Source organism: Cherax quadricarinatus, chromosome 29, assembly GCF_038502225.1.
Source record: "Cherax quadricarinatus isolate ZL_2023a chromosome 29, ASM3850222v1, whole genome shotgun sequence".
Lineage (NCBI taxonomy): Eukaryota > Metazoa > Arthropoda > Malacostraca > Decapoda > Parastacidae > Cherax > Cherax quadricarinatus.
Genome location: NC_091320.1, coordinates 12,629,574 through 12,655,967, shown reverse-complemented (window position 1 = coordinate 12,655,967; position 26,394 = coordinate 12,629,574). Strand labels below are relative to the sequence as shown.

Below are 26,394 nucleotides of genomic sequence, written 5' to 3'. Positions count from 1 at the left end.
GGTTCTCCTGGCATGCCTTGCTGATGGTTATCCCCTCCTGGCTCACCTGCTGATGCGGTTACTCCTGGCTACCTACTGATGGTTCTCCTGGCTACCTGCTGATGGATCTACTGCCTTACCTGCTGATGGTTCTACTCCTGGCTGCCTGCCAGTGTTTCTCCACAGCTGCCTGGTGATGGTTCTCCTGGCTGCCTGCTGATGCGTTCTCCTGGCTTACCTGCTTATGGTTCTCCTGGCCTGCCTGCAGTAGTTCTCTGGCTTGCCTGCCTGATGGTTCTCCTGGATACCTGCCTGATGGTTCTCCTAGCCACCTGTTGGATGTTTCTCCTGCCCTGGCCTTCTGGTGGATTTCTCTTGGCTGCCTGCTGAGTAGTTCTCCTGGCTTACCTGCCTGATGGTTCCTAACTGGTTTACCTGCTGGATGGTTCTCCTGGCCCTGCCATGCTGATGGTTTTTCCTGGCCTGGCTACAGTGGTTCTCCTGGCTGCCTGCAGATGGTTTCTCCTGGCTACCTGGTGATGGTTTCTCCTGGCTCACCTGCTGATGGTTCTTCCTGTCCTACCTGCCTGTTGGATAGCCTGTAATCCTGCTTGATGGATTCTCCTGGCGGCTACCTGCTGTTGGATTCTCCTGGCTACCTGCTGTTGGTTCTCCTGGATACCTGTTCCTTGGTTCTCCTGGCTTCCTGCTGATGGTTCTCCTGGCTGCCTGCTGATGGTTCTCCTGGCTACCTGCTGATGGGTTCTCTGGCTGCACCTGCTGGTTCTACTGGCTGTGCTGATGGTTCTCCTGGCTGCAGTGGTTCTCCTGGCTGCACATTTGATCGCTCTCCTGGCTACCTGCCAGTGGCTCTCCTGGGTATCTGCTGATGGTTCTACTGGCTACATGCTGAGTGGTTCTCCTGGCTACCTGCTGATGGTTCTCCTGGCTACCTGCTGATGTTTTCTCTGGCAACCTGCAGTGGTTCTCGCAGCAGCCTGCTGATGGTTCTCCTGGCTACCTGCTGATGGGTGTCTGGCACCTGCTGATGGTTCTCCTGGCTACCTGCGGTGATTCTGCTGGCTACCTGCTAATCGATTACCACTGGCTACCTGCTGATAGTTCTCCTGGCTACCTGCTGATGTTTCTCCTGGTAACCTGCTGATGGTTCTCTGTTTCACCTGCTGATGGTTCTCTGGCTACACAGTGGTTCTCCTGGCTACCTGCTGATGGTTCTCTGGCTACCTGCAGTGTTTCTCCTGGCAACCTGCTGATGGTTCTCCTGGCTACCTGCTGATGGTTCTCCTGGCTACCTGCTGGTGGTTCTCCTGGCTGTGCTGATGGTTCTCCTGGCTACTGCTGATGGCTCTCCTGTTGTGCTTCTGATGGTTCTCCTGGCTACCTGCTGATGGTTCTCCTGGCTACCTGCTGAGTGGTTCTCCTGGCTACACCACGAAGTGGTTCTCCTGTTTGTAGTGGTTCTCTGGCTACTTGCTGATGTTTCTCCTGGCTACCTGCTGATGGGTTCTCCTGGCTACCTGCTGATGGTTCTCCTGGCTACTGCTGATGGTTCTACTGCCTACCTGCTGATGGATTCTCCTGGCTACCTGCTGATGGTTCTCCTGGCTGCCTGCTGATGGTTCTCCTGGCTGCACCACTGATGGTTCTACTGCCTGCACCTGCTGATGGATTCTCCTGGCTGCATGCTGATGATTCTCCTGGCTGCCTGCTGATGGTTCTCCTGGCTACCGTGCTACGATGGTTCTCCAGGCTACCTGTAGTGGTTCCTGCAGCTGCCTGCTGATGGTTCTCCTGGCTGCCTGCTGAGTGGTTCTACTGCCCACCACCTGCTGATGGTTCTCCTGGCTACCTCCTGATGGTTTCTCCTGGCTAACTGCTGATGGTTCTCCTGGATACCTGCTGATTGTTATCCTGGCTACATGCTGATGGTTCTCCTGGATACCTGTTGATGGTTCTCCTGGCTACCTCCCGGTGGTTCTCCTGGCTACCTGCTGATGGTTCTCCTAGCTACCTGCTGATGGTTCTCCTGGCTACATGTTGATGGTTCTCCTGGCTACCTGTTGATGGTTCTACTGGCTACCTGCCGGTGGTTTCTCCTGGTTAACTGCTGATGGTTCTCCTGGCTACCTGCTGATGGTTCTCCTGGCTACCTGCTGATGGTTATCCTGGCTACCTGCTGATGGTTCTCCTGGCTACCTGCTGATAGTTCTCCTGGCTACCTGCTGATGGTTCTCCTGGCTACCTGCTGATGGTTTTCCTAGCTACCTGCTCATGGTTCTCCTGGCTACCTGCGGGTGATTTTCTCCTGGCTACCTGCTGATGGTTCTCCTGCCTACCTGCGGTGGTTCTCCTGGCTGCACCTGCTGATGGTTCTCTGATTTCCTGCTCGTGGTTCACCTTTCTACCTGCTGGTGGTTCCTCCCTGGCTGCCTGTACAGTGGTTTCTCCTGGCTGCCTGCTGATGGTTCTCCTGGCTTACCTGCTAGTGGTTCTCCAAATTTCACAGTGGATTTCTCCTGGCTACCTGCTGATCAGCTTCTTCCTGGCTACCTGCCGATGGTTCTCCTAGTACCTGCTGATTGTTCTCCTGGCTTTTTTGCTGATGTTCTCCTGGATACCTGCTGATGGTTCTCTGGCTTCCCTGCTGTGATGGTTCTCCTGGCTACCTGCTGATGGTTCTCCTGGCTACCTGCTGATGGCTCTCCTGGCTACATGCTGATGGTTCTCCTGGCTACCTGCTGATGGTTCTCCTGGCTACCTGCTGGTGGTTCTCCTGGCTACATGCTGATGGTTCTCCTAGCTACCTGCTGATGGTTCTCCTGGCTACGTGCTGATGTTTCTCCTGGCTACCTGCTGATGGTTCTCCTGGCTACCTGCTGATGGTTCTCCTGGCTACCTGCTGATGGTTCTACTGCCTACCTGCTGATGGTTCTCCTCGCTACCTGCTGATGGTTCTCCTGGCTACCTGCTGATGGTTCTCCTGGTTACCTGCTGATGGTTCTACTGCCTACATGCTGATGGTTCTCCTGGCTACATGCTGATGGTTCTCCTGGCTACCTGCTGATAGTTCTCCTGGCTACCTGCTGATGGTTCTCCTGGCTACCTGCTGATGGTTCTTCTGGCTACCTGCTGATGGTTCTCCTGGCTACCTGCTGATGTTTCTCCTGGCTACCTGCTGATGGTTCTCCTGGCTACCTGCTGATGGTTCTCCTGGATGCCTGCTGATGGTTCTACTGCCTACCTGCTGATGGTTCTCCTGGCTACCTGCTGATGGTTCTCCTGGCTACCTGCTGATGATACTTCTGGCTACCTGCTGATGGTTCTACTGCCTACCTGCTGATGGTTCTCCTGGCTACATGTTGATGGTTCTCCTGGCTACCTGTTGATGGTTCTCCTGGCTACCTGCTGGTGGTTCTCATGGCTACCTGCTGATGTTGATGGTTCTCCTGGCTACCTGCTGGTGGTTCTCATGGCTACCTGCTGATGGTTCTCCTGGCTACCTGCTGATGGTTCTCCTGGATACCTGCTGATAGATCTACTGCCTACCTGCTGATGGTTCTCCTGGCTACCTGCTGATGGTTCTCCTGGATACCTGCTGATGGTTCTCCAGGCTTCCTGCTGATGGTTCTCCTGGCTACGTGCTGATGGTTCTCCTGGCTACCTGCTGATGGTTCTCCTGGCTACCTGCTGATGGTTCTCCTGGCTACCTGCTAATGGTTCTCCTGGCTACCTGCTGATGGTTCTCCTGGCTACCTGCTGATGGTTCTCCTGGATACCTGCTGATTGTTCTCCTGGCTACATGCTGATGGTTCTCCTGGCTACCTGCTGATGGTTCTCCTGGCTACCTGCTGATGGTTCTCCTGCCTACCTGCTCGTGGTTCACCTGGCTACCTGCTGGTGGTTCTCCTGGCTACCTGCTGATGGTTCTCCTGGCTACCTGCTGATGGTTCTCCTGCCTACCTGCTCGTGGTTCACCTGGCTACCTGCTGATAGTTCTCCTGGCTACCTGCTGATGGTTCTCCTGGCTACCTGCTGATGGTTCTCCTGGCTACCTGCTGATGGTTCTCCTGGCTACCTGCTGATTGTTCTCCTGGCTACCTGCTGATGGTTCTCCTGGATACCTGCTGATTGTTCTCCTGGCTACATGCTGATGGTTCTCCTGGATATCTGCTGATGGTTCTCCTGGCTATCTGCTGATGGTTCTCCTGGCTACCTGCTGATGGTTCTCCTGGCTACATGCTGATGGTTCTCCTGGCTACCTGCTGATGGTTCTCCTGGCTACCTGCTGGTGGTTCTCCTGGCTACATGCTGATGGTTCTCCTAGCTACCTGCTGATGGTTCTCCTGGCTACCTGCTGATGTTTCTCCTGGCTACCTGCCGATGGTTCTCCTGGCTACCTGCTGATGGTTCTCCTGGGTACCTGCTGATGGTTCTACTGCCTACCTGCTGATGGTTCTCCTGGCTACCTGCTGATGGTTCTCCTGGCTACCTGCTGATGGTTCTCCTGGCTACCTGCTGATGGTTCTACTGCCTACCTGCTGACGGTTCTCCTGGCTACATGCTGATGGTTCTCCTGGCTACCTGCTGATGGTTCTCCTGGCTACCTGCTGATGGTTCTCCTTGCTACCTACTGATGGTTCTCCTGGCTACCTGCTGATGGTTCTCCTGGCTACCTGCTGATGGTTCTCCTGGCTACCTGCTGATGGTTCTCCTGGATACCAGCTGATAGTTCTACTGCCTACCTGCTGATGGTTCTCCTGGCTATCTGCTGATGGTTCTCCTGGCTACCTGCTGAAGGTTCTCCTGGCTACATGCTGAGGTTCTCCTGGCTACCTGCTGATGGTTCTCCTCGCTATCTGCTGACATGCTGATGGTTCTCCTGGCTACCTGCTGATGGTTCTCCTCGCTATCTGCTGATGGTTCTCCTCGCTATCTGCTGATGGTTCTCCTGGCTACCTGCTGATGGTTCTCCTTGCTACCTACTGATGGTTCTCCTGGCTACCTGCTGATGGTTCTCCTGGCTACCTGCTGATGGTTCTCCTGGCTACCTGCTGATGGTTCTCCTGGCTGCCTGCTGATGGTTCTCCTGGCTACCTGCTGATGGTACTCCTGGCTACCTGCTGATGGTTCTCCTGGCTACCTGCTGATGGATCTACTGCCTACCTGCTGATGGTTCTCCTGGCTACCTGCTGATGTTTCTCCTGGCTACCTGGTGATGGTTCTCCTGGCTACCTGCTGATGGTTCTCCTGGCTACCTGCTGATGGTTCTCCTTGCTACCTACTGATGGTTCTCCTGGCTACCTGCTGATGGTTCTCCTGGCTACCTGCTGATGGTTCTCCTGGCTACCTTCTGATGGTTCTCTTGGCTGCCTGCTGATGGTTCTCCTGGCTACCTGCTGATGGTTCTACAGGCTACCTGCTGATGGTTCTCCTGGCTACATGCTGATGGTTTTCCTGGCTACCTGCTGATGGTTCTCCTGGCTACCTGCTGATGGTTCTCCTGGCTACCTGGTGATGTTTCTCCTGGCTATCTGCTGATGGTTCTCCTGGCTACCTGCTGTTGGTTCTCCTGGCTACCTGCTGTTGGTTCTCCTGGATACCTGTTCATGGTTCTCCTGGCTTCCTGCTGATGGTTATCCTGGCTACCTGCTGATGGTTCTCCTGGCTACCTGCTGATGGTTCTCCCGGCTACCTGGTGATGGTTCTCCTGGCTACCTGTTGATGGTTCTCCTGGATACCTGCTGATGGTTCTCCTGGCTACCTGCTGATGGTTCTCCTGGCTACCTGCTGATGGTTCTCCTGGATACCTGCTGATGGTTCTCCTGGCTACCTGCTGATGGTTCTCCTGGCTACCTGCTGATGGTTCTCCTGGCTACCTGCTGATGGTTCTCCTGGCTACCTGCTGAGGGGTCTACTGGCTACCTGCTGATGGTTCCCCTGGCTACCTGCTGATGGTTCTCCTGGTTAACTGCTGATGGTTCTCCTGGCTACCTGCTGATGGTTCTCCTGGCTACCTGCTGATGGTTCTCCTGGCTACCTGCTGATGGTTCTCCTGGCTACCTGCTGATAGTTCTCCTGGCTACCTGCTGAAGGTTCTCCTGGCTACCTGCTGATGGTTTTCCTAGCTACCTGCTCATGGTTCTCCTGGCTACCTGCTGATGGTTCTCCTGGCTACCTGCTGATGGTTCTCCTGGCTACCTGCTGATGGCTCTCCTGGCTACATGCTGATGGTTCTCCTGGCTACCTGCTGATGGTTCTCCTGGCTACCTGCTGGTGGTTCTCCTGGCTACATGCTGATGGTTCTCCTAGCTACCTGCTGATGGTTCTCCTGGCTACGTGCTGATGTTTCTCCTGGCTACCTGCTGATGGTTCTCCTGGCTACCTGCTGGTGGTTCTCCTGGCTACCTGCTGATGGTTCTACTGCCTACCTGCTGATGGTTGTCCTCGCTACCTGCTGATGGTTCTCCTGGCTACCTGCTGATGGTTCTCCTTGTTACCTGCTGATGGTTCTACTGCCTACATGCTGATGGTTCTCCTGGCTACATGCTGATGGTTCTCCTGGCTACCTGCTGATAGTTCTCCTGGCTACCTGCTGATGGTTCTCCTGGCTACCTGCTGATGGTTCTTCTGGCTACCTGCTGATGGTTCTCCTGGCTACCTGCTGATGTTTCTCCTGGCTACCTGCTGATGGTTCTCCTGGCTACCTGCTGATGGTTCTCCTGGCTGCCTGCTGATGGTTCTACTGCCTACCTGCTGATGGTTCTTCTGGCTACCTGCTGATGGTTCTCCTGGCTACCTGCTGATGTTTCTCCTGGCTACCTGCTGATGGTTCTCCTGGCTACCTGCTGATGGTTCTCCTGGCTGCCTGCTGATGGTTCTACTGCCTACCTGCTGATGGTTCTCCTGGCTACATGTTGATGGTTCTCCTGGCTACCTGTTGATGGTTCTCCTGGCTACCTGCTGGTGGTTCTCATGGCTACCTGCTGATGGTTCTCCTGGCTACCTGCTGATGGTTCTCCTGGATACCTGCTGATAGATCTACTGCCTACCTGCTGATGGTTCTCCTGGCTACCTGCTGATGGTTCTCCTGGATACGTGCTGATGGTTCTCCAGGCTACCTGCTGATGGTTCTCCTGGCTACGTGCTGATGGTTCTCCTGGCTACCTGCTGATGGGTCTCCTGGCTACCTGCTGATGGTTCTCCTGGATACCTGCTGATTGTTCTCCTGGCTACATGCTGATGGTTCTCCTGGCTACCTGCTGATGGTTCTCCTGGCTACCTGCTGATGGTTCTCCTGCCTACCTGCTCGTGGTTCACCTGGCTACCTGCTGGTGGTTCTCCTGGCTACCTGCTGATGGTTCTCCTGGCTACCTGCTGATGGTTCTCCTGCCTACCTGCTCGTGGTTCACCTGGCTACCTGCTGATGTTTCTCCTGGCTACCTGCTGATGGTTCTCCTGGCTACCTGCTGATGGTTCTCCTGGCTACCTGCTGATGGTTCTCCTGGCTACCTGCTGATGGTTCTCCTGGCTACCTGCTGATGGTTCTCCTGGATACCTGCTGATGGTTCTCCTGGCTACATGCTGATGGTTCTCCTGGATACCTGCTGATGGTTCTCCTGGCTATCTGCTGATGGTTCTCCTGGCTACCTGCTGATGGTTCTCCTGGCTACCTGCAGATGGTTCTCCTGGCTACCTGCTGATGGTTCTCCTGGCTACCTGCTGGTGGTTCTCCTGGCTACATGCTGATGGTTCTCCTAGCTACCTGCTGATGGTTCTCCTGGCTACTTGCTGATGTTTCTCCTGGCTACCTGCTGATGGTTCTCCTGGCTACCTGCTGATGGTTCTCCTGGGTACCTGCTGATGGTTCTACTGCCTACCTGCTGATGGTTCTCCTGGCTACCTGCTGATGGTTCTCCTGGCTACCTGCTGATGGTTCTCCTGGCTACCTGCTGATGGTTCTACTGCCTACCTGCTGACGGTTCTCCTGGCTACATGCTGATGGTTCTCCTGGCTACCTGCTGATGGTTCTCCTGGCTACCTGCTGATGGTTCTCCTGGCTACCTGCTGATGGTTTTCCTGGCTACCTGCTGATGGTTCTCCTAGCTACCTGCTGATGGTTCTCCTGGCTACCTGCTGATGGTTCTCCTGGCTACCTGCTGATGGTTCTACTGCCTACCTGCGGATGGTTCTCCTGGCTGCCTGCTGATGGTTCTGTCTACCTGCTGATGGTTCTCCTGGCTACCTGCTGATGGTTCTCCAGGCTACCTGCTGATGGATCTCCTGGCTACCTGCTGATGGTTCTACTGCTTACCTGCTGATGGTTCTCCTGGCTACATACTGATGGTTCTCCTGGCTACCTGTTGATGGTTCTCCTGGCTACCTGCTGGTGGTTCTCCTGGCTACCTGCTGATGGTTCTCCTGGCTACCTGCTGATGGTTCTCCTGGATACCTGCTGATAGTTCTACTGCCTACCTGCTGATGGTTCTCCTGGCTATCTGCTGATGGTTCTCCTGGCTACCTGCTGATGGTTCTCCTGGCTACATGCTGATGGTTCTCCTGGCTACCTGCTGATGGTTCTCCTGGCTATCTGCTGATGGTTCTCCTGGCTACCTGCTGATGGTTCTCCTTGCTACCTACTGATGGTTATCCTGGCTACCTGCTGATGGTTCTCCTGGCTACCTGCTGATGGTTCTCCTGGCTACCTGCTGATGGTTCTCCTGGCTGCCTGCTGATGGTTCTCCTGGCTCTCTGCTGATGGTACTCCTGGCTACCTGCTGATGGTTCTCCTGGCTACCTGCTGATGGATCTACTGCCTACCTGCTGATGGTTCTCCTGGCTACCTGCTGATGTTTCTCCTGGCTACCTGGTGATGGTTCTCCTGGCTACCTGCTGATGGTTCTCCTGGCTACCTGCTGATGGTTCTCCTGGCTACCTGCTGATGGTTCTCCTGGCTGCCTGCTGATGGTTCTCCTGGATACCTGCTGATGGTTCTCCTAGCTACCTGCTGATGTTTCTCCTGCTACCTTCTGATGGTTCTCTTGGCTGCCTGCTGATGGTTCTCCTGGCTACCTGCTGATGGTTCTACTGGCTACCTGCTGATGGTTCTCCTGGCTACATGCTGATGGTTCTCCTGGCTACCTGCTGATGGTTCTCCTGGCTACCTGCTGATGGTTCTCCTGGCTACATGCTGATGGTTCTCCTAGCTACCTGCTGATGGTTCTCCTGGCTACCTGCTGATGTTTCTCCTGGCTACCTGCTGATGGTTCTCCTGGCTACCTGCTGATGGTTCTCCTGGGCTACCTGCTGATGGTTCTACCTGCTGCCTACCTGCTGATGGTTCTCCTGGCTACCTGCTGATGGTTCTCCTGGCTACCTGCTGATGGTTCTCCTGGCTACCTGCTGATGGGGCACCTGCTGATGGTTCTACTGCCTACCTGCTGATGGTTCTCCTTGCTACCTGCTGATGGTTCTCCTGGCTACCTGCTGATGGTTTTCCTGGCTACCTGCTGATGGTTCTACTGCCTACCTGCTGACGGTTCTCCTGGCTACATGCTGATGGTTCTCCTGGCTACCTGCTGATGGTTCTCCTGGCTACCTGCTGATGGTTCTCCTAGCTACCTGCTGATGGTTCTCCTGGCTACCTGCTGATGGTTCTCCTGTTTACCTGCTGATGGTTCTACTGCCTACCTGCGGATGGTTCTCCTGGCTGCCTGCTGATGGTTCTGTCTACCTGCTGATGGTTCTCCTGGCTACCTGCTGATGGTTCTCCAGGCTACCTGCTGATGGTTCTCCTGGCTACCTGCTGATGGTTCTACTGCCTACCTGCTGATGGTTCTCCTGGCTACATGCTGATGGTTCTCCTGGCTACCTGTTGATGGTTCTCCTGGCTACCTGCTGGTGGTTCTCCTGGCTACCTGCTGATGGTTCTCCTGGCTACCTGCTGATGGTTCTCCTGGATACCTGCTGATAGTTCTACTGCCTACCTGCTGATGGTTCTCCTGGCTATCTGCTGATGGTTCTCCTGGCTACCTGCTGATGGTTCTCCTGGCTACATGCTGATGGTTCTCCTGGCTACATGCTGATGGTTCTCCTGGCTATCTGCTGATGGTTCTCCTGGCTTCCTGCTGATGGTTCTCCTTGCTACCTACTGATGGTTCTCCTGGCTACCTGCTGATGGTTCTCCTGGCTACCTGCTGATGGTTCTCCTGGCTACCTGCTGATGGTTCTCCTGGCTGCCTGCTGATTGTTCTCCTGGCTACCTGCTGATGGTACTCCTGGCTCCCTGCTGATGGTTCTCCTGGCTACCTGCTGATGGATCTACTGCCTACCTGCTGATGGTTCTCCTGGCTACCTGCTGATGTTTCTCCTGGCTACCTGGTGATGGTTCTCCTGGCTACCTGCTGATGGTTCTCCTGGCTACCTGCTTATGGTTCTCCTGGCTACCTGCTGATGGTTCTCCTGGCTGCCTGCTGATGGTTCTCCTGGATACCTGCTGATGGTTCTCCTAGCTACCTGCTGATGTTTCTCCTGCTACCTTCTGATGGTTCTCTTGGCTGCCTGCTGATGGTTCTCCTGGCTACCTGCTGATGGTTCTACTGGTTACCTGCTGATGGTTCTCCTGGCTACATGCTGATGGTTTTCCTGGCTACCTGCTGATGGTTCTCCTGGCTACCTGCTGATGGTTCTCCTGGCTACCTGGTGATGTTTCTCCTGGCTACCTGCTGATGGTTCTCCTGTCTACCTGCTGATGGATATCCTGGCTATCTGCTGATGGTTCTCCTGGCTACCTGCTGTTGGTTCTCCTGGCTACCTGCTGATGGTTCTCCTGGCTACCTGCTGATGGTTCTCCTGGCTACCTGCTGATGGTTCTCCTGGCTACCTGCTGATGGTTCTCCTGGCTACCTGCTGATGGTTCTCCTGGCTACCTGCTGATGGTTCTACTGGCTACCTGCTGATGGTTCTCCTGGCTACCTGCTGATGGTTCTCCTGGCTACCTGCTGATGGTTCTCCTGGCTACCTGCTGATGGCTCTCCTGGGTATCTGCTGATGGTTCTACTGGCTACATGCTGATGGTTCTCCTGGCTACCTGCTGATGGTTCTCCTGGCTACCTGCTGATGTTTCTCCTGGCAACCTGCTGATGGTTCTCATGGCAACCTGCTGATGGTTCTCCTGGCTACCTGCTGATGGTTGTCCTGGCTACCTGCTGATGGTTCTCCTGGCTACCTGCTGATGGTTCTCCTGGCTACCTGCTAATGGTTCTTCTGGCTACCTGCTGATGGTTCTCCTGGCTACCTGCTGATGTTTCTCCTGGCTACCTGCTGATGGTTCTCCTGGCTACCTGCTGATGGTTCTCCTGGCTACCTGCTGATGGTTCTCCTGGCTACATGCTGATGGTTCTCCTGGCTACCTGCTGATGGTTCTCCTGGCTACCTGCTGGTGGTTCTCCTGGCTACCTGCTGATGGTTCTCCTGGCTACCTGCTGATGGTTCTCCTGGCTACCTGCTGATGGTTCTCCTGGCTACCTGCTGATGGTTCTCCTGGCTACCTGCTGATGGTTCTCCTGGCTACCTGCTGATGGTTCTTCTGGCTACCTGCTGATGGTTCTCCTGGCTACCTGCTGATGGTTCTCCTGGCTACCTGCTGATGGTTCTCCTGGCTACCTGCTGATGCTTCTCCTGGCTACCTGCTGATGGGTCTCCTGGCTACCTGCTGATGGTTCTCCTGGCTACCTGCTGATGGTTCTCCCGATTACCTGCTCATGGTTCACCTGGCTACCTGCTGGTGGTTCTCCTGGCTACCTTCTCATGGTTCTCCTGGCTACCTGCTGATGATTCTCCTGGCTACCTGCTGATGGTTCTCCTGGGCTACCTTCTGATGGTTCTCCTGGCTACCTGCTGATGGTTCTCCTGGCTACCTGCCGATGGTTCTCCTGGATACCTGCTGATTGTTCTCCTGGCTACATGCTGATGGTTCTCCTGGATACCTGTTGATGGTTCTCCTGGCTACCTCCCGGTGGTTCTCCTGGCTACCTGCTGATGGTTCTCCTAGCTACCTGCTGATGGTTCTCCTGGCTACATGTTGATGGTTCTCCTGGCTACCTGTTGATGGTTCTACTGGCTACCTGCCGGTGGTTCTCCTGGCTACCTGCTGGTGGTTCTCCTGGCTACCTGCTGATGGTTCTCCTGGCTACCTGCTGATGGTTCTCCTGGATACCTGCTGATAGTTCTACTACCTACCTGCTGATGGTTCTCCTGGCTACCTACTGATGGTTCTCCTGGATACCTGCTGATGGTTCTCCTGGCTACCTGCTGATGGTTCTCCTGGCTACCTGCTGATGGTTCTCCTGGATACCTGCTGGTGGTTCTCCTGGCTACCTGCTGATGGTTCTCCTGCCTACCTGCTGATGGTTCTCCTGGCTACCTGCTGATGGTTCTCCTGATTACCTGCTCATGGTTCACCTGGCTACCTGCTGGTGGTTCTCCTGGCTACCTGCTGATGGTTCTCCTGGCTACCTGCTCATGGTTCTCCTGGCTACCTGCTGATGGTTCTCCAGGGTACCTTCTGATGGTTCTCCTGGCTACCTGCTGATGGTTCTCCTGGCTACCTGCCGATGGTTCTCCTGGATACCTGCTGATTGTTCTCCTGGCTACATGCTGATGGTTCTCCTTGATACCTGCTGATGGTTCTCCTTGCTTCCTGCTGATGGTTCTCCTGGCTATCTTCTGATGGTTCTCCTGGCTACCTGCTGATGGTTCTCCTGGCTACATGCTGATGGTTCTCCTGGCTACCTGCTGATGGTTCTCCTGGCTACCTGCTGGTGGTTCTCCTGGCTACATGCTGACGGTTCTCCTAGCTACCTGCTGATGGTTCTCCTGGCTACCTGCTGATGTTTCTCCTGGCTACCTGCTGATGGTTCTCCTGGCTACCTGTTGATGGTTCTCATGGGTACCTGCTGATGGTTCTACTGCCTACCTGCTGATGGTTCTCCTGGCTACCTGCTGATGGTTCTCGTGGCTACCTGCTGATAGTTCTCCTGGCTACCTGCTGATGGTTCTACTGCCTACCTGCTGACGGTTCTCCTGGCTACATGCTGATGGTTCTCCTGGCTACCTGCTGATGGTTCTCCTGGCTACCTGCTGATCGTTCTCCTGGCTACCTGCTGATGGTTCTTCTGGCTACCTTCTGATGGTTCTCCTGGCTACCTGCTGATGTTTCTCCTATCTACCTGCTGATGGTTCTCCTGGCTACCTGCGGATGGTTCTCCTGGCTGCCTGCTGATGGTTCTACTGCCTACCTGCTGATGGTTCTCCTGGCTACCTGCTGATGGTTCTCCTGGCTACCTGCTGATGGTTCTCCTGGCTACCTGCTGATGGTTCTACTGCCTACCTGCTGTTGGTTCTCCTGGCTACCTGCTGATGGTTCTCCTGGCTACCTGCTGATGGTTTTCCTGGCTACCTGCTGATGGTTCTACTGCCTACCTGCTGACGGTTCTCCTGGCTACATGCTGATGGTTCTCCTGGCTACCGGCTGATGGTTCTCCTGGCTACCTGCTGATGGTTCTCCTGGCTACCTGCTGATGGTTCTCCTAGCTACCTGCTGATGGTTCTCCTGGCTACCTGCTGATGGTTCTCCTGTTTACCTGCTGATGGTTCTACTGCCTACCTGCGGATGGTTCTCCTGGCTGCCTGCTGATGGTTCTGTCTACCTGCTGATGGTTCTCCAGGCTACCTGCTGATGGTTCTCCTGGCTACCTGCTGATGGTTCTACTGCCTACCTGCTGATGGTTCTCCTGGCTACATGCTGATGGTTCTCCTGGCTACCTGTTGATGGTTCTCCTGGCTACCTGCTGGTGGTTCTCCTGGCTACCTGCTGATGGTTCTCCTGGCTACCTGCTGATGGTTCTCCTGGATACCTGCTGATAGTTCTACTGCCTACCTGCTGATGGTTCTCCTGTCTATCTGCTGATGGTTCTCCTGGCTACCTGCTGATGGTTCTCCTGGCTACATGCTGATGGTTCTCCTGGCTACCTGCTGATGGTTCTCCTGGCTATCTGCTGATGGTTCTCCTGGCTACCTGCTGATGGTTCTCCTTGCTACCTACTGATGGTTCTCCTGGCTACCTGCTGATGGTTCTCCTGGCTACCTGCTGATGGTTCCTGGCTCCTGCTGATCTACTGGCTGCCTGCTGATGGTTCTCCTGGCTACCTGCTGATGGTACTCCTGGCTACCTGCTGATGGTTCTCCTGGCTACCTGCTGATGGATCTACTGCCTACCTGCTGATGGTTCTCCTGGCTACCTGCTGACCTGGCTACCTGATGGTTCTCCTGGCTACCTGCGGATGGTTCTGCTGTCTTCCTGGCGTTGGTTCTCCTGGCTACCTGCTGATGGTTCTCCTGGCTACCTGCTGATGGTTCTCCTGGCTACCTGCTGATGGTTCTCCTGGCTACCTGCTGGTGGTTCTCCTGGCTACCTGCTGATGGTTCTCTTGGCTGCCTGCTGATGGTTCTCCTGGCTACCTGCTGATGGTTCTACTGGTTACCTGCTGATGGTTCTCCTGGCTACATGCTGATGGTTTTCCTGGCTACCTGCTGGTGGTTCTCCTGGCTACCTGCTGATGGTTCTCCTGGCTACCTGCTGATGGTTCTCCTGGATACCTGCTGATAGTTCTACTACCTACCTGCTGATGGTTCTCCTGGCTACCTACTGATGGTTCTCCTGGATACCTGCTGATGGTTCTCCTGGCTACCTGCTGATGGTTCTCCTGGCTACCTGCTGATGGTTCTCCTGGATACCTGCTGGTGGTTCTCCTGGCTACCTGCTGATGGTTCTCCTGCCTACCTGCTGATGGTTCTCCTGGCTACCTGCTGATGGTTCTCCTGATTACCTGCTCATGGTTCACCTGGCTACCTGCTGGTGGTTCTCCTGGCTACCTGCTGATGGTTCTCCTGGCTACCTGCTCATGGTTCTCCTGGCTACCTGCTGATGGTTCTCCAGGGTACCTTCTGATGGTTCTCCTGGCTACCTGCTGATGGTTCTCCTGGCTACCTGCCGATGGTTCTCCTGGATACCTGCTGATTGTTCTCCTGGCTACATGCTGATGGTTCTCCTTGATACCTGCTGATGGTTCTCCTTGCTTCCTGCTGATGGTTCTCCTGGCTATCTTCTGATGGTTCTCCTGGCTACCTGCTGATGGTTCTCCTGGCTACATGCTGATGGTTCTCCTGGCTACCTGCTGATGGTTCTCCTGGCTACCTGCTGGTGGTTCTCCTGGCTACATGCTGACGGTTCTCCTAGCTACCTGCTGATGGTTCTCCTGGCTACCTGCTGATGTTTCTCCTGGCTACCTGCTGATGGTTCTCCTGGCTACCTGTTGATGGTTCTCATGGGTACCTGCTGATGGTTCTACTGCCTACCTGCTGATGGTTCTCCTGGCTACCTGCTGATGGTTCTCGTGGCTACCTGCTGATAGTTCTCCTGGCTACCTGCTGATGGTTCTACTGCCTACCTGCTGACGGTTCTCCTGGCTACATGCTGATGGTTCTCCTGGCTACCTGCTGATGGTTCTCCTGGCTACCTGCTGATCGTTCTCCTGGCTACCTGCTGATGGTTCTTCTGGCTACCTTCTGATGGTTCTCCTGGCTACCTGCTGATGTTTCTCCTATCTACCTGCTGATGGTTCTCCTGGCTACCTGCGGATGGTTCTCCTGGCTGCCTGCTGATGGTTCTACTGCCTACCTGCTGATGGTTCTCCTGGCTACCTGCTGATGGTTCTCCTGGCTACCTGCTGATGGTTCTCCTGGCTACCTGCTGATGGTTCTACTGCCTACCTGCTGATGGTTCTCCTGGCTACCTGCTGATGGTTCTCCTGGCTACCTGCTGATGGTTTTCCTGGCTACCTGCTGATGGTTCTACTGCCTACCTGCTGACGGTTCTCCTGGCTACATGCTGATGGTTCTCCTGGCTACCGGCTGATGGTTCTCCTGGCTACCTGCTGATGGTTCTCCTGGCTACCTGCTGATGGTTCTCCTAGCTACCTGCTGATGGTTCTCCTGGCTACCTGCTGATGGTTCTCCTGTTTACCTGCTGATGGTTCTACTGCCTACCTGCGGATGGTTCTCCTGGCTGCCTGCTGATGGTTCTGTCTACCTGCTGATGGTTCTCCTGGCTACCTGCTGATGGTTCTCCAGGCTACCTGCTGATGGTTCTCCTGGCTACCTGCTGATGGTTCTACTGCCTACCTGCTGATGGTTCTCCTGGCTACATGCTGATGGTTCTCCTGGCTACCTGTTGATGGTTCTCCTGGCTACCTGCTGGTGGTTCTCCTGGCTACCTGCTGATGGTTCTCCTGGCTACCTGCTGATGGTTCTCCTGGATACCTGCTGATAGTTCTACTGCCTACCTGCTGATGGTTCTCCTGTCTATCTGCTGATGGTTCTCCTGGCTACCTGCTGATGGTTCTCCTGGCTACATGCTGATGGTTCTCCTGGCTACCTGCTGATGGTTCTCCTGGCTATCTGCTGATGGTTCTCCTGGCTACCTGCTGATGGTTCTCCTTGCTACCTACTGATGGTTCTCCTGGCTACCTGCTGATGGTTCTCCTGGCTACCTGCTGATGGTTCTCCTGGCTACCTGCTGATGGTTCTCCTGGCTGCCTGCTGATGGTTCTCCTGGCTACCTGCTGATGGTACTCCTGGCTACCTGCTGATGGTTCTCCTGGCTACCTGCTGATGGATCTACTGCCTACCTGCTGATGGTTCTCCTGGCTACCTGCTGATGTTTCTCCTGGCTACCTGGTGATGGTTCTCCTGGCTACCTGCTGATGGTTCTCCTGGCTACCTGCTTATGGTTCTCCTGGCTACCTGCTGATGGTTCTCCTGGCTGCCTGCTGATGGTTCTCCTGGATACCTGCTGATGGTTCTCCTAGCTACCTGCTGATGTTTCTCCTGCTACCTTCTGATGGTTCTCTTGGCTGCCTGCTGATGGTTCTCCTGGCTACCTGCTGATGGTTCTACTGGTTACCTGCTGATGGTTCTCCTGGCTACATGCTGATGGTTTTCCTGGCTACCTGCTGATGGTTCTCCTGGCTACCTGCTGATGGTTCTCCTGGCTACCTGGTGATGTTTCTCCTGGCTACCTGCTGATGGTTCTCCTGTCTACCTGCTGATGGATATCCTGGCTATCTGCTGATGGTTCTCCTGGCTACCTGCTGTTGGTTCTCCTGGCTACCTGCTGTTGGTTCTCCTGGATACCTGTTCATGGTTCTCCTGGCTTCCTGCTGATGGTTCTCCTGGCTACCTGCTGATGGTTCTCCTGGCTACCTGCTGATGGTTCTCCTGGCTTCCTGCTGATGGTTCTACTGGCTACATGCTGATGGTTCTCCTGGCTACCTGCTGATGGTTCTCCTGGCTACCTGCTGATGGCTCTCCTGGGTATCTGCTGATGGTTCTACTGGCTACATGCTGATGGTTCTCCTGGCTACCTGCTGATGGTTCTCCTGGCTACCTGCTGATGTTTCTCCTGGCAACCTGCTGATGGTTCTCATGGCAACCTGCTGATGGTTCTCCTGGCTACCTGCTGATGGTTGTCCTGGCTACCTGCTGATGGTTCTCCTGGCTACCTGCTGATGTTTCTCCTGGCTACCTGCTAATGGTTCTTCTGGCTACCTGCTGATGGTTCTCCTGGCTACCTGCTGATGTTTCTCCTGGTAACCTGCTGATGGTTCTCCTGGCTACCTGCTGATGGTTCTCCTGGCTACCTGCTGATGGTTCTCCTGGCTACCTGCTGATGGTTCTCCTGGCTACCTGCTGATGTTTCTCCTGGCAACCTGCTGATGGTTCTACTGGCTACCTGCTGATGGTTCTCCTGGCTACCTGCTGATGGTTTTCCTGGCTACCTGCTCATGGTTTTCCTGGCTACTTGCTGATGGTTCTCCTGGCTACCTGCTGATGGTTCTCCTGGCTACCTGCTGATGGCTCTCCTGGCTACATGCTGATGGTTCTCCTGGCTACCTGATGGTTCTCCTGGCTACCTGCTGGTGGTTCTCCTGGCTACATGCTGATGGTTCTCCTAGCTACCTGCTGATGGTTCTCCTGGCTACTTGCTGATGTTTCTCCTGGATACCTGCTGGTGGTTCTCCTGGCTACCTGCTGATGGTTCTCCTGCCTACCTGCTGATGGTTCTCCTGGCTACCTGCTGATGGTTCTCCTGGCTACCTGCTGATGGCTCTCCTGGCTACATGCTGATGGTTCTCCTGGCTACCTGCTGATGGTTCTCCTGGCTACCTGCTGGTGGTTCTCCTGGCTACATGCTGATGGTTCTCCTAGCTACCTGCTGATGGTTCTCCTGGCTACTTGCTGATGTTTCTCCTGGCTACCTGCTGATGGTTCTCCTGGCTACCTGCTGATGGTTCTCCTGGCTACCTGCTGATGGTTCTACTGCCTACCTGCTGATGGTTCTCCTGGCTACCTGCTGATGGTTCTCCTGGCTACCTGCTGATGGTTCTCCTGGCTACCTGCTGATGGTTCTACTGCCTACCTGCTGATGGTTCTCCTGGCTACATGCTGATGATTCTCCTGGCTACCTGCTGATGGTTCTCCTGGCTACCTGCTGATGGTTCTCCAGGCTACCTGCTGATGGTTCTCCTGGCTACCTGCTGATGGTTCTCCTGGCTGCCTGCTGATGGTTCTACTGCCTACCTGTTGATGGTTCTCCTGGCTACCTGCTGATGGTTCTCCTGGCTACCTCCTGATGGTTCTCCTGGCTAACTGCTGATGGTTCTACTGCCTACCTGCTGATGGTTCTCCTGGCTACATGTTGATGGTTCTCCTGGCTACCTGTTGATGGTTCTCCTGGCTACCTCCCGGTGGTTCTCCTGGCTACCTGCTGATGGTTCTCCTAGCTACCTGCTGATGGTTCTCCTGGCTACATGTTGATGGTTCTCCTGGCTACCTGTTGATGGTTCTCCTGGCTACCTGCCGGTGGTTCTCCTGGCTACCTGCTGGTGGTTCTCCTGGCTACCTGCTGATGGTTCTCCTGGCTACCTGCTGATGGTTCTCCTGGATACCTGCTGATAGTTCTACTGCCTACCTGCTGATGGTTCTCCTGGCTACCTACTGATGGTTCTCCTGGATACCTGCTGATGGGTCTCCTGGCTACCTGCTGATGGTTCTCCTGGCTACCTGCTGATGGTTCTCCTGGATACCTGCTGGTGGTTCTCCTGGCTACCTGCTGATGGTTCTCCTGCCTACCTGCTGATGGTTCTCCTGGCTACCTGCTGATGGTTCTCCTGATTTCCTGCTCGTGGTTCACCTGGCTACCTGCTGGTGGTTCTCCTGGCTACCTGCTGATGGTTCTCCTGGCTACCTGCTGATGGTTCTCCTGGCTACCTGCTGATGGTTCTCCAGGGTACCTTCTGATGGTTCTCCTGGCTACCTGCTGATGCTTCTTCTGGCTACCTGCCGATGGTTCTCCTGGATACCTGCTGATTGTTCTCCTGGCTACATGCTGATGGTTCTCCTGGATACCTGCTGATGGTTCTCCTGGCTTCCTGCTGATGGTTCTCCTGGCTATCTTCTGATGGTTCTCCTGGCTACCTGCTGATGGTTCTCCTGGCTACATGCTGATGGTTCTCCTGGCTACCTGCTGGTGGTTCTCCTGGCTACCTGCTGGTGGTTCTCCTGGCTACATGCTGATGGTTCTCCTAGCTACCTGCTGATGGTTCTCCTGGCTACCTGCTGATGTTTCTTCTGGCTACCTGCTGATGGTTCTCCTGGCTACCTGTTGATGGTTCTCCTGGGTACCTGTTGATGGTTCTACTGCCTACCTGCTGATGGTCCTCCTGGCTACCTGCTGATGGTTCTCCTGGCTACCTGCTGATGGTTCTCCTGGCTACCTGCTGATGGTTCTACTGCCTACCTGCTGACGGATCTCCTGGCTACATGCTGATGGTTCTCCTGGCTACCTGCTGATGGTTCTCCTGGCTACCTGCTGATGGTTCTTCTGGCTACCTTCTGATGGTTCTCCTGGCTACCTGCTGATGTTTCTCCTGGCTACCTGCTGATGGTTCTCCTGGCTACCTGCGGATAGTTCTCCTGGCTGCTTGCTGATGGTTCTACTGCCTACCTGCTGATGGTTCTCCTGGCTACCTGCTGATGGTTCTCCTGGCTACCTGCTGATGGTTCTCCTGGCTACCTGCTGATGGTTCTACTGCCTACCTGCTGATGGTTCTCCTGGCTACATGCTGATAGTTCTCCTGCCTACCTGCTGATGGTTCTCCTGGCTACCTGCTGGTGGTTCTCCTGGCTACCTGCTGATGGTTCTCCTGGCTACCTGCTGATGGTTCTCCTGGATACCTGCCGATAGTTCTACTGCTTACCTGCTGATGGTTCTCCTGGCTACCTGCTGATGGTTCTCCTGGCTACCTGCTGATGGTTCTTCAGGCTACCTGCTGATGGTTCTCCTGGATACCTGCTGATGGTTCTCCTGGCTACCTGCTGATGGTTCTCCTGGCTACCTGCTGATGGTTCTCCTGGCTACCTGCTGATGGGTCTCCTGGCTACCTGCTGATGGTTCTCCTGGCTACCTGCTGATGGTTCTCCCGATTACCTGCTCATGGTTCACCTGGCTACCTGCTGGTGGTTCTCCTGGCTACCTGCTGATGGTTCTCCTGGCTACCTGCTGATGATTCTCCTGGCTACCTGCTGATGGTTCTCCTGGGTACCTTCTGATGGTTCTCCTGGCTACCTGCTGATGGTTCTCCTGGCTACCTGCCGATGGTTCTCCTGGATACCTGCTGATTGTTCTCCTGGCTACATGCTGATGGTTCTCCTGGATACCTGTTGATGGTTCTCCTGGCTACCTCCCGGTGGTTCTCCTGGCTACCTGCTGATTGTTCTCCTAGCTACCTGCTGATGGTTCTCCTGGCTACATGTTGATGGTTCTCCTGGCTACCTGTTGATGGTTCTCCTGGCTACCTGCCGGTGGTTCTCCTGGCTACCTGCTGGTGGTTCTCCTGGCTACCTGCTGATGGTTCTCCTGGCTACCTGCTGATGGTTCTCCTGGATACCTGCTGATAGTTCTACTACCTACCTGCTGATGGTTCTCCTGGCTACCTACTGATGGTTCTCCTGGATACCTGCTGATGGGTCTCCTGGCTACCTGCTGATGGTTCTCCTGGCTACCTGCTGATGGTTCTCCTGGATACCTGCTGGTGGTTCTCCTGGCTACCTGCTGATGGTTCTCCTGCCTACCTGCTGATGGTTCTCCTGGCTACCTGCTGATGGTTCTCCTGATTACCTGCTCATGGTTCACCTGGCTACCTGCTGGTGGTTCTCCTGGCTACCTGCTGATGGTTCTCCTGGCTACCTGCTGATGGTTCTCCTGGCTACCTGCTGATGGTTCTTCTGGGTACCTTCTGATGGTTCTCCTGGCTACCTGCTGATGGTTCTCCTGGCTACCTGCCGATGGTTCTCCTGGATACCTGCTGATTGTTCTCCTGGCTACATGCTGATGGTTCTCCTTGATACCTGCTGATGGTTCTCCTTGCTTCCTGCTGATGGTTCTCCTGGCTATCTTCTGATGGTTCTCCTGGCTACGTGCTGATGGTTCTCCTGGCTACATGCTGATGGTTCTCCTGGCTACCTGCTGATGGTTCTCCTGGCTACCTGCTGGTGGTTCTCCTGGCTACATGCTGACGGTTCTCCTAGCTACCTGCTGATGGTTCTCCTGGCTACCTGCTGATGTTTCTCCTGGCTACCTGCTGATGGTTCTCCTGGCTACCTGTTGATGGTTCTCATGGGTACCTGCTGATGGTTCTACTGCCTACCTGCTGATGGTTCTCCTGGCTACCTGCTGATGGTTCTCCTGGCTACCTGCTGATGGTTCTCCTGGCTACCTGCTGATGGTTCTACTGCCTACCTGCTGACGGTTCTCCTGGCTACATGCTGATGGTTCTCCTGGCTACCTGCTGATGGTTTTCCTGGCTACCTGCTGATCGTTCTCCTGGCTACCTGCTGATGGTTCTTCTGGCTACCTTCTGATGGTTCTCCTGGCTACCTGCTGATGTTTCTCCTGGCTACCTGCTGATGGTTCTCCTGGCTACCTGCGGATGGTTCTCCTGGCTGCCTGCTGATGGTTCTACTGCCTACGTGCTGATGGTTCTCCTGGCTACCTGCTGATGGTTCTCCTGGCTACCTGCTGATGGTTCTCCTGGCTACCTGCTGATGGTTCTACTGCCTACCTGCTGATGGTTCTCCTGGCTACATGCTGATAGTTCTCCTGCCTACCTGCTGATGGTTCTCCTGGCTACCTGCTGGTGGTTCTCCTGGCTACCTGCTGATGGTTCTCCTGGCTACCTGCTGATGGTTCTCCTGGATACCTGCTGATAGTTCTACTGCTTACCTGCTGATGGTTCTCCTGGCTACCTGCTGATGGTTCTCCTGGCTACCTGCTGATGGTTCTCCAGGCTACCTGCTGATGGTTCTCCTGGCTACCTGCTGATGGTTCTCCTGGCTACCTGCTGATGGTTCTCCTGGCTACATGCTGATCGTTCTCCTGGCTACGTTCTGGTGGTTCTCCTGGCTACCTGCTGATGGTTCTCCTGGCTGCCTGCTGATGGTTCTCCTGGCTACCTGCTGATGGTTCTCCTGGCTACCTGCTGATGGGTCTCCTGGCTACCTGCTGATGGTTCTCCTGGCTACCTGCTGATGGTTCTCCTGATTACCTGCTCATGGTTCACTTGGCTACCTGCTGGTGGTTCTCCTGGCTACCTGCTGATGGTTCTCCTGGCTACCTGCTGATGGTTCTCCTGGCTACCTGCTGATGGTTCTCCTGGGTACCTTCTGATTGTTCTCCTGGCTACCTGCTGATGGTTCTCCTGGCTACCTGCCGATGGTTCTCCTGGATACCTGCTGATTGTTCTCCTGGCTACATGCTGATGGTTCTCCTGGATACCTGCTGATGGTTCTCCTGGCTTCCTGCTGATGGTTCTCCTGGCTATCTTCTGATGGTTCTCCTGGCTACCTGCTGACGGTTCTCCTGGCTACATGCTGATGGTTCTCCTGGCTACCTGCTGATGGTTCTCCTGGCTACCTGCTGATGGTTCTCCTGGCTACATGCTGATGGTTCTCCTAGCTACCTGCTGATGGTTCTCCTGGCTACCTGCTGATGGTTCTTCTGGCTACCTGCTGATGGTTCTCCTGGCTACCTGCTGATGTTTCTCCTGGCTACCTGCTGATGGTTCTCCTGGCTACCTGCGGATGGTTCTTCTGGCTGCCTGCTGATGGTTCTACTGTCTACCTGCTGATGGTTCTCCTGGCTACCTGCTGATGGTTCTCCTGGCTACCTGCTGATGGTTCTCCTGGCTACCTGCTGATGGTTCTACTGCCTACCTGCTGATGGTTCTCCTGGCTACATGCTGATAGTTCTCCTGCCTACCTGCTGATGGTTCTCCTGGCTACCTGCTGGTGGTTCTCCTGGCTACCTGCTGATGGTTCTCCTGGCTACCTGCTGATGGTTCTGGATACCTGCTGATAGTTCTACTGCCTACCTGCGGATGGTTCTCCTGGCTACCTGCTGATGGTTCTCCTGGCTACCTGCTGATGTTTCTCCTGGCTACCTGCTGATGGTTCTCCTGGCTACCTTTGGATGGTTCTCCTGGCTGCCTGCTGATGGTTCTACTGCCTACCTGCTGATGGTTCTCCTGGCTACCTGCTGATGGTTCTCCTGTCTACCTGCTGATGGTTCTCCTGGCTACCTGCTGATGGTTCTACTGCCTACCTGCTGATGGTTCTCCTGGCTACATGCTGATAGTTCTCCTGGCTACCTGCTGATGGTTCTCCTGGCTACCTGCTGGTGGTTCTCCTGGCTACCTGCTGATGGTTCTCCTGGCTACCTGCTGATGGTTCTCCTGGATACCTGCTGATAGTTCTACTGCCTACCTGCTGGTGGTTCTCCTGGCTACCTGCTGATGGTTCTCCTGGCTACCTGCTGATGGTTCTCCAGGCTACCTGCTGATGGTTCTCCTGGCTACCTGCTGATGGTTCTCCTGACTACCTGCTGATGGTTCTCATGGCTACATGCTGATGGTTCTCCTGGCTACCTGCTGATGGTTCTCCTGGCTATCTGATGATGGTTCTCCTGGCTACCTGCTGATGTTTCTCCTTGATACCTGCTGATGGTTCTCCTGGCTACCTGCTGATGGTTCTCCTGGCTACCTGCTGATGTTTCTCCTGGCTACCTGCTGATGATTCTCCTGGCTACCTGCTGATGGTTCTCCTGGCTACATGCTGATGGTTCTACTGGGTACCTGCTGATGGTTCTCATAGCTACCTGCTGATGGCTCTCCTGGCTACCTACTGATGGTTCTCCTGGCTACCTGCTGATGGTTCTCCTGGCTACCTGCTGATGGTTCTCCTGGCTACCTGCTGATGGTTCTCCTGGCTGCCTGCTGATGGTTCTCCTGGCTACCTTCTGATGGTTCTTCTGGCTACCTGCTGATGGTTCTCCTGCTACCTTCTGATGGTTCTCCTGGCTGCCTGCTGATGGTTCGCCTGGCTACCTGCTAATGGTTGTACTGGCTACCTGCTGCTGGTTCTCCAGGCTACATGCTGATGGTTTTCCTGGCTACCTGCTGATGGTTCTCCTGGCTACCTAGTGATGTTTCTCCTGGCTACCTGCTGATGGTTCTCCTGGCTACCTGCTGATGTTTCTCCTGGCTACCTGCTGATGGTTCTCCTGGCTACCTGCTGATGGTTCTCCTGGCTACCTGCTGATGGTTTTCCTGGCTACCTGCTGATGGTTCTCCTGGCTACCTAGTGATGTTTCTCCTGGCTACCTGCTGATGTTTCTCCTGGCTACCTGCTGATGGTTCTCCTGGCTACCTGCTGATGGTTCTCCTGGCTACCTGCTGATGGTTCCGGAGATCATCGCCTCCGCTCTCCGCTCCCAGACAATTAAAAGAAAACAACATATGACAATAACCTGTCCCTTCAAGGAAGAGGAAGTTTATGTATACTAGTAGAGTACTCTTGATCCAGGAAGTCGGAGCTTCTCTTCCCTTAGTGTCAGTCCTGATTATCTCCCATTCCCCAGGCGCTGCGTGAGCCTTATGGGTTTTGTGCTTCCCCATGTATAACACATAGCATGACCAGCATGAACCACAAAAGAATCTGCGCTTACCTTAAAGAAGACTAGAGCATTGTTGGAGACGAGGACGCCACACCTGTGTGAGACCTCTGCCCCGTGTGCCTGCAGCCACAGTGAGGCGTCCAGGTGAGGCTGAGGGAAGGTATCAAGCAACTCACAAGGTAACACCTGGGCTGGCACGCAGTACGGACCAAAGTAACCCTCGTCGCATCTGTCAAATAATAATAATAATAATAATAATAATAATAATAATAATAATAATAATAATAATATCTTAATCTACTACAAGTACATGTACAAGGTATACAGTCCTAGCTGACATCAGTGACATACTACTATGCAGAAAGTCCCTTGTTATGCTGAGCATTTTGGGGAAATTATGTCAGTGTCCCAGGATGCGACCCACACCAGTCGACTAACACCCAAGTACCCATTTTACTTAAGGTTGATCATAGACAACAGGTGTAAAGAAACAAGCCCAGCGTTTATACCCTGACTGGGAATCGAACCCAGACCCTCGCCATGTGAAGTGAAAGCTTTAGTTACTAGGCCACCAGAGCCACACTTGTTTGTTATTACAACTGTTAGGGAAAAGCACCTGCCACGAGCCTCTCATAACAGCAAACACACATCCACGTGTACTAATAGTAATCCTTTAAGAGCTACTTACTAGGCATTGTGTATTCACTAGAATCAATAGTCTTTTAGTATATTAACAAAAAGTTTATGCATATACAAGGCTTTTGTGTATTCAATAGGATTTTTTTATTCAATTGGTTTTGTTCTGCCCTCCGCAGGATTAACATGGAGTAAGTAAATAAGTTTATTTAGGTATACACAAATACAATTACATACATAGCAGCGTATGTGTAGAGAACCTGGGATAACCCAAAAAAGTCAGACAAACTGGCTTATTTCCATTCGATTCCTTTTAATACCTTTTTATTGCACTATAAAGGAGAAAATATCTTATTATTATACTATAAAGGGGATATACTAGGAATAAGGTAAAATGAGTTATTCACATTATATGTGTTAACTAAAAAAATAAAAAATCATTCTCCTGCCTTTCTGTCGCTACATTCATTAGGTACCTTTTGGTTCTCTTCTTGAACTGGTTCATGCTATGACTGGCAGGTAGTCTGTTCCATTCCGTTATTGCTGTACAATAAAAGGTGTTTGAAGCCTGGCCAATGACTGTGGGTACTACAAAGTTGTGTTCTCTCCCCCTAGTACTATGATTGCTTTAA

The 26,394-nt window shown here is 53.9% G+C and overlaps 1 protein-coding gene across 1 annotated transcript in view; it reads right to left on the bottom strand.

The window, feature by feature from the left end:
• LOC128690364 (reelin) overlaps positions 1-26,394 on the bottom strand; it is an 871,665-nt gene that overhangs the window by 398,027 nt on the left and 447,244 nt on the right. Inside the window, exon 36 of the mRNA XM_070089797.1 lies at positions 25,178-25,355. Within this exon, the coding sequence (XP_069945898.1) occupies positions 25,178-25,355 (178 nt within the window). The remainder of the gene's footprint in view (positions 1-25,177; positions 25,356-26,394) is intronic.